Consider the following 8396-nt stretch of genomic DNA (forward strand, 5'->3'; position numbering starts at 1 on the left):
AGCCTGTTCACTTATAATGACGGGTGATGTGTGTGTCCTTAGGCTCAGTGAGAAGGTGCACAGCCTGATCTGCAGAAGGTGCTCACAGGTGGGAGCCATGGTCCACATATACAGGTAGAGCTCCCCTCTGCTCCCTGGGGTCTGCTGAGGCTGGACGGTCCCCAGGGTGCAGACCCTTCCCCAGGGAAGGAACTGAAGCCCACGTGCACCAGCCAGGACATGAGGGCATGAGGAAACCTGCTTTAGGGACACATCCTGAGGTCACACTGCTGCGCACCACCTCCTCTGTGGGGACATCGCCATATGGCTGTCCCCAGGCCAGAACCACTCCCAGGACAAGAAAACCCTTCCTCTGGAGCCAAGGTGGCCCATGTGTGGGCAGAGATTGCGTCCCCTACCTCTGCCCGGGACGCACCTGTGGAATCTGGAGACGACCCCAGGAGAGAAGGGTCAGGAGGAAGCAGAGATCCCCTCCATCTCTGCAGAATCCACACACGCCGTTCACTGCAGAGGCTGCGCCACCTCCAGAGGCTGCGGGGGATCTGCGGTGGCCACTCCTGGGGACGCGTGTTAGTCAGTGTTCCGCAGAAACACAGAACCACGGGGCACACAGATCTGGTATAGGTCTGGACAGAGAAGAGGGGATTTACCACGAGAACTGGCTCAGGGGACTGTGGAGGCTGGGAAGTCCCACCCTGTGCCGACTGCAAGATGGAGACCCAGGGTGCTGGAGATGTCGCTCGGTCAGAGTCCGAAGGCCTCAGCAGCTGGAGCTCGGATGTCCAAGGGCAGAGAACGTGGAAGTCCCAGCTCCGGGAGGCAGAGCCAAGTCCCCTCCTCCGCCTTTTTGTTCTCTCTGGGCCCTCAGTGGGTTGGATGGTGCCTGCCCACACTGGGGAGGGCGGATCTTCCTTCCTCAGTTTACCCATTCAACTCCTCGTCTCTTCTGGAAGCTCTCACAGACACATGCAGAAATAATGTTTACCAGCTATCTGGGCAACCCTTAGCCCAGTCACACTGATACCTGAAATTAACCATCACAGGAGGTGACGGCGCTGTCTTGCTTGCAGGTCATGAACACAGAGGAGGGTTTGAGGGACGTGACTCAGCTGGTGGCCACCTACCCCCAGGGCTTCAAATTCTGGCGGGGCCCCACCCTCCCCCTCGTCAACGTTTACCACCCCGACATCATCCGACCTGTCCTGAATGCCTCAGGTACCATGCAGAGCTAGTGGTGGTCGGCGCCGTGGCACATCCAAGAGCTTCCAGCCCTTCCTCTCCGATGCTTCTGCTTGACCCCGCAGTACCTGGGTCCCTGCCTCCCTCTTTTCCCTCAGCCACCTTCCTCTTCCCTGCATGTACTCACCCGCCCCCACCCCAGTGTCTCCTCCCTGCACTGTCCTCTGCTCCCTGCCCTGGTGTCCTGGGAACCACTGGGGCCCCAGGAGGCCTCTCAGTTCAAGGCCTTGTCCTGGGGGAACTCCCCAACTTCATGTGGTCAGGAATGGACCAGAGGAAGATGCACTATGACAGCTCAGAGTAGAACTAAGTTTCTGCTTGGGCAGGCTGGAAGGCTTCCTGCAGCAGGAGGAGTTGCTGGAGCTGGGTCTGGATTGATGAGGAGGAATTTTTTAAGTGCAGGAAGGGTGACGCAGTGATCACCATTAGTGTTCCAGGCTCCCTGCCAGGCCTGCTGTCAGCCTTGCATGTGCCCAAGTCCAGGACAACGAGGAGAACTGGCAGCTGGTGGAGGACCTGGGCCGCTTGCATGAGTGCTCAGCTCCTTCAACCCCACCTGGTGGCTCGTCTGGCCTATGTTCATTGCTCTTCTGCTCCAGGCCCCAGGAATCTCCAAGGAGCCCCACTGCAGCCTGGTGCCCTTCCCTTGCCCTCTGCCCTCCCCTCCTTGGACAGGCCAGGCTGAGTAGGGAAACGGGCAGCATCCCACAGAGACTATGGCTCTGATGCTAAAATGCTGAGTGACTCTGGGCAGGTCCCTGGGTGTCTCTGGCTTCTGACATCTCTTTCAGTTGTGAGTGATGGAAACTCATCCTCATGTCATCTCAGCAAAGAAAGAAATCTGTTGACCATAAAGTCCAGAGAGGGTGGCCTTCAGACAAGGCTGGATCCAGGTCTGAAACAATCTCTTCAGCCATCTGTGTCCCTCTTGGTTTTATCTTTTACTGTATCACTTTTTCTTGCAAGGCCACCCTTTCCTCGTGGTGTCCCTGAGGGGTTCCAGAAGCTTTGGACATCTCCTCTTTTCCTCAGACCTTCCATAAGTAGCCTGAGATTCACTGTGATTGTCCTAGCCTGGGTCACAGGACCAATTCCTCATCTACTCACTATGATTCTGATTGTCCAGTCTTGGCAGGTGTGGGGCTTCCAGAGCTATCGTTTCTGGGCACAAAGGAGTTTGATGATAAGAACTCAGGCCCTGGATTCAGACAGAGCCAAGCTCAGGTCTCAGGTGTGCCCAAGACTACCTGCGAGTTCATGGGTGAGGGGCTTCGTCATTCAGAGTGTTAGTTTCTCTATCTGGAAAATGGGATGAAAGACAGCCCAGGTGAACTGGCATTTACAATCTCTCTTAGTTCATCTGTTGCTGTAACTGAGTAGCTGAGACTAGGTGATTTATGAAGAAAAGAAATTTATACTCACAGTTCTGGAGGCTGGGAAGTTCGAGGTTGAGCTGTTCTATCTGCTCAGCTTCTAGCGAGGGCCGTGTGCTGTGTCAGAGCATGGCAGAAGGCACCGCAGGGCAGGGGACTGAGTGTGCTCGCTCAGGTCTGCCTTCCTCTTCTTATAAAGCCACCACTCCCACTCCCGTGACATCCCATTAATCCATTAACCCACTAATAGATTAATTTATTAACCCCTCAATGGATGAGTGTGTTCAGGAGGGCAGACCCGACAGGATCCAGTCGCCTCTTGAAGGCCCCATCTCTCAGTTCCGCCACGTGGGGATCCACGTTCAACATGAGTTTCCGAGGGGCAGACATTCAAACCACAACAGGATCCAAACGGGGAATGGCTTTTCCTGTCCAGTCACTGAGGCTCCTGGTTGCTGCCTTTGAGAATGGCAGGGGGATGCCAAGGCAGAGGCTCAGCGCAGAGATTGATGAGACGTGGGACGGACTCCCCAGGGCTCGGGGCTGCGTCTCTACCTGGCAGGTCCTTCTCCCTGGCAGCCTGGAAGACTGTGAATTGGGTTCTGTCTGCTCTTCTCCAGACTCGGGGCTTGCAGGACGGTCTCCTGTACACGCAGGGCCGAGCCAGCACCTTTGGGGATGTTGCTGCCGGCCGGTGAGGCCGTGGGACATGGTCGTCCGCATCCTCCACCCACCTGCATCAAGCCCATGTTCTTTGATCAGACGGACACTGCATTGGCCACAGCTCGCCCACTGCTGCGGTCTCTGTGCTGCCTGCAGCTGGTCTGGGGACCAGAGTGCAGACAGGAGGGGCTGTGGCGGCGGAGAAGACACTGCCTCTGTCTCCCCTGGACTGACCTGTCTGACCTCTGTCTTACCTCTGGCCCTGTTTTCTCATGTCTGAGCATGTCTGTGTGACGTCTGCTGTGTGGACACATCTTGTCACGTGTATATTTACACCTGGGTCCAGGTGGCACTTGGTGCCTGTTTCACCTGGTTACACCTGATTTACACCTGGAATCATGGCGATCACCAGGTCTGGGGCTCAGCTGTAGCCAAGGTCACTTGGAACATGCTGGGGCCCATCTGGTTCTTGTCCGAAATGTTTGAGATTTGCTTTTTCTCCTGCTTGTCACATCTGGGCCATATTTCGGGCTTGTCTGAGGTCTGGGACCCAGGGCCACTCCGGGAGCTGTCTGAGATACGAGTGTTGTCTGAGGCAGGTCTTAAGGTATGTTCAGATCACTCCTGGGGCACAGTCTGGCTCACACCTGGTCCACATCTGGGACGTGAACAAGATTATATTTAAATCCTATCTGGGCCCCAACCGTGGGGCATGCTGAGCTCATGTCAGACCATTTCAGGTCAAATTCATGCCATGTTGTGTCATTTAGGGTTTGTCACGTGTGCCGTGGCTGTGTCAGGACCTGTAACACATCGGGGTCAGGTCACATGTCTGAGATCCCTGTCAGGAAGCATCAGAGAGTTCTGGACAGACAGGGTATCCTAGGTTCTTAGGAAGGTGTTTTGTGGGGTGTTGAGCTGTGTTCGGCTGTTGCAGACATGCTGAGGCATGTAGGGGCCATGTCAAGGCATGATGGTGTGTGCTCTGCCCTGTGAGGGTGTGTGTTGCTCTAGTGTCCCTGCAGGCTGGTCTGGGCCCTTCCCCTCCCACATCCTCCCTGCTCTGTCTGCACTTCGCCCCTTTCCTGCTATGCTGGGCTTGGAGTGGGGGAGTGTAGACCCCTGGCTGGGAGCCTCCACCCCCACCTCCAGCCCATCCTCTGCCCCCTCCATGTCCCTGATTGTCCTCATTCATGCCAGCCGCCATTGTACGGAAGGATAGTATCTTCTTCGGCTTCATGAAACCCTGGCTGGGTGAGTAATTGCAGGCGAGTGGGGTGGGGACAGCCTTGTGGGGCAGGAGAAGGTTTTGCCTTTGCTCACTGCCCTTCGCTGCCCGACTAGGGGAGGGGCTCCTGCTGAGTGTCGGTGACAAGTGGAGCCGCCACCGTCGCATGCTGACTCCCGCCTTCCATTTCAACATCCTGAAGCCCTATGTGAAGCTTTTCAACGACAGCGTGAGCATAATGCACGTAAGTCCCTTGACACTGGGGTCCTAGCTGGATCCTTGGGTGGAGGGCCCACAGACAGGTCTCAGCTGGAGTTCTGGCTCTGCTGGGTGGTTTGGTAATTCTTCCTCTCTGAGACTTGTTTTCATCATATGTAAAATTGGTGTAATAACCCTACTTAAAAGGAGGTCAAGACGATGTAACGGCGTCCTGTCCCTGGCACATAGCAGGTGCTCAGACAGTGTCAGTTTCTCTGTTTCTCTCTCTGTGAGCTCAAGAGAGCAATGATGAAGATTACACAGCAGCTACTGCTGCAAACAAACCACTTCCAAACTCATTGGTTTAATCAATATGCTCGTGATTGCTAATAAGTCTGCGGGACAGTGGGCTGGTTCTTGTGGCTGTGGAAGGGGTCACTCAGGGTGTGTGATCAGCTGTGGGCCAGGTGGCAGCATTGCTGATCCTGGCTCAGTCTCTCACCTGTGTGGGGCTCGGCCGGCATCAGGCTGATCTAGGATGGTCTCAGCGGGGACAGCTGGACTTTCCTCCACGCGATTCTCTCCCTCCAGAAGGGATCCTAGGCTGTCCCCACAGCAGGGACAGGTCTCCCAGGGAGTGAGAGGAGGCTGCAATGCCTCTTGGAGCTCAGTAGAGTTATTGTGTCATCATTTTCCCCACATCGTATTGGTCAAAAAAAAAGGCAAAGGTCTGGCACAGAATCAAAGGATGCTGGGTAAAATAGGCTCCGTGTCTTAATGCAAGTTGCTGAAAAATCACACTGCAAAGGGTGTGGGCAGAGGGAGAAGTGTAGAATGGAGTTACGGATTTATCTATATATTTTGCGTTTTTATTTCAGATTATTATGGGGGTACAAACATTTTGGTTACAGCTTGGGCAAGGCAAAGACATAAAGTGTAACCTTAACATTTGTACCCTCATAATACCCTGAAATAAAAAAATGCTTTAGTACCATTTGAGTCAAAGTTGTAAGTGTGTTCAGCACCCAGATAGTGGGCATTGTACCCGTTAGGTGTGAATTACCCATCTCCTCCTGCCCCCTTCCACCCGCTGGATTTAGGATGAATGTTATTTCCGTATGTGCACATAAGTGTTGATCGATTAGTTCCAATTTAATGGTGAGTACAGGTACTGTTTGCTTTTCCATTCTTCTGATAATTCACTTAGAAGAATGGTTTCCAGGTGGGATATAGATTTTTTGAAATGCCTAAGATTTTTTTCTTACTCGGAAGGTTATAAGTTAACCTGTTACTTTTTCGTGGATCCTGCCACAGACACGAGACTCCAGGGTCAGAGACAAAGGGTGGTTTACTACTCACTGCACAACAGCACGTGCTTCTTCTTGGTTTCCCTCCTTTTTCCAAGCCGCTCAATCCCACGTGGGTGACACAGGCGGGATCCTATCGATGCCTGTTCCTAGAGTCCATTGCGATGCAGGGGAGGAGCACTAGGCTTAGGGAATCTGATTTTACAGCAAGCAGACACAGCCTGGTATGTGTCCAGGGGAATCATTACCTTATCCATCAAGGTTCTTCTCTTCAAACAAAGGGTGGAAAATTACCCAGGTTAAGAACATGGGTCTTTGCATTCTTGGCATGCCCAGCAAGGATGCTCAGGGCCCAAGGAAGACAACTTCTACCAACATAGGGATATTTTTGCAGTCCATTTATAACAATAAAGATGAGGAAAGCCAACATTTTTGAGCACTCACTATGTGACAGAAATGATTCCTTGTGCCCATTCCATGATATAAATTCTCTGATTTAATTATAATGCACCTGTCAGAGTTTCTACTTACCCCATTACAGAAGAGGAAACTGATGGCCAGAAAGGTTAGAGGGGTTACTCAAGTCTACCCATGTACTGAGTCCTGGGGTGGTGGAGCAGGGATACTAACCCGGTTTATCTGGCACCAAAGCAGGTCAACTTAAATCTTCCTGAAGATTTGACAGGAAGGACCTAAGGGAAGGCACTGGGTTGCCCAAGGGCACACTCAGCACAGGATGCAGAGCTGAAATGTGAACTCAGGTCTCTTGTTCCCAGCCATCGGGTCTTCATCTCCTAATAGTAAAAGCTTCTGCTTTCACCCAAGCTGGGTCCTCCCTGGGGATGGCTACCTGGGCCAGAGGACCAAGAGGCTGGCTCTGAATGTGTCCATCCTGATGTTTGGGGTTGGGGAGGGGCTCCAAAGAGTCAAGCCCCAGTCCTACAGCCCTGTCCCGTTCTCTGGCCAGGCCAAGTGGCAGCGCCTGGCCTCGGAGGGAAGTGCCCGTCTGGACATGTTTGAGCACATCAGCCTCATGACCTTGGACAGTCTGCAGAAATGCGTCTTCAGCTTCGACAGCCATTGTCAGGAGTGAGTCCTTGCCCAAGGCCTGAGAACTTGAACTGTGGACCCAAGGAGGTAGGTGGGCGAGGGAGGACTGAGGACAACCACAAGAGCTGTTCTGGAGCAGGTACATCACAGCTGGACTTTGAAGGAGAGGGAGGGGTAGGTAGAAATGTTTGGGTGAAGGCAGGGAGGTTGGGAGGAGTAGAGCATGTGCAGCAGACAGTAGAAGTGAGATAGTAGAGGTAGACAGGGGCTAGATCTCAAGCACACTGAAAAGTCAGGCAAAGGGTATGAATTTATTATGAGGTTTCCAGGGAGCCATCGAAGCTTATACTGGACATGGTCAAAGCTGAGCCCTGTGGAGAACTGACTGTCATGTAGACACTAGATGGAGTCACTTTGTATTCAAGAGGCTATGGTCGGGGCTGGGCCATGGACCAGGTGGAATCTGATAACATCTGAGCTGTGTGCACAGTTTTGGGAACGACAAGGGGCAGGAAGGGATATTGGGCAGGAGATAGAGAGGAGGAGGGGCACGATGTCCAAGCCATGCTCTGGCTGCCTAGTGGCACGTAGGCAGCTCACAGAGGTGGATGCAGGCAGAGAAGAGGGTTTGGAGAGCCAAGTCTCATGGCTGATGGCCTCTGTGTATCTGTGGGGCCATCTGTTTCTGGAGATCCAGTTTCCTGATGGGAGGTAGATCCTGCCTGCTGGTGGGAAATGCTCCTGGGGATTCAGATGTGTTGAGCTGTTTCCTCTGCATTCCCTCATCCTGCAGGAAACCCAGTGAATACATCGCCGCCATTGTGGAGCTCAGTGCCCTTATACAAAAAAGAAGCCGGGACATCCTCTCGTACATGGACTTCCTGTACTATCTCACTCGCGATGGACAGCGCTTCCGCCAGGCCTGCCACCTGGTGCACGACTTCACAGATGCCGTCATCCAGGAGCGACGCCGCACCCTCCCCAGTCAGGGTCTTGATGACTTTCTCAAGGCCAAAGCCAAGACCAAGACTTTGGACTTCATTGATGTGCTCCTGCTTAGCCAGGTGGGCTTCCTGAGATCTGAACTCAAGAGATAGAATGGGGAGTTTCATGTCAAATGTCAAATCCAAGAACTTGAACTTGACCCAGTGGGCTCTGGGAAGCATGAAAATTATTTGAGTCAGGAAGGGAGCAGTCAGAGATAAGTTTTGGGGAGGAGTCTATGAAGGGCAGCCAGCAGGGGACTGCTACGTCTGAAACTATGACGAGCCTCAGATTTTACTTCATTTACAAGTTATTATGTTAGTTTGCCACATTGTTACGTGTATCCATGTAGCT

The 8396-nt window shown here is 53.1% G+C and overlaps 1 protein-coding gene across 1 annotated transcript; it reads left to right on the forward strand.

Annotated features, from left to right (window-relative positions):
- Positions 1-1073: 1073 nt before the first annotated feature.
- On the forward strand, positions 1074-8122 carry LOC105826222 (phylloquinone omega-hydroxylase CYP4F2-like; the record flags this gene model as incomplete). Its single annotated transcript, XM_012664164.1, has 5 exons — positions 1074-1215; positions 4476-4529; positions 4620-4747; positions 6976-7097; positions 7852-8122. Coding segments are annotated over exons 1-5 (717 nt in total), but the record flags the coding sequence as incomplete, so codon positions are not given.
- Between the last annotated feature and the right edge of the window lie 274 nt (positions 8123-8396).

The sequence above is a fragment of the Propithecus coquereli genome, unplaced genomic scaffold (genome assembly GCF_000956105.1).
Source record: "Propithecus coquereli isolate 6110/MARCELLA unplaced genomic scaffold, Pcoq_1.0 Scaffold864, whole genome shotgun sequence".
NCBI classification, from domain to species: domain Eukaryota; kingdom Metazoa; phylum Chordata; class Mammalia; order Primates; family Indriidae; genus Propithecus; species Propithecus coquereli.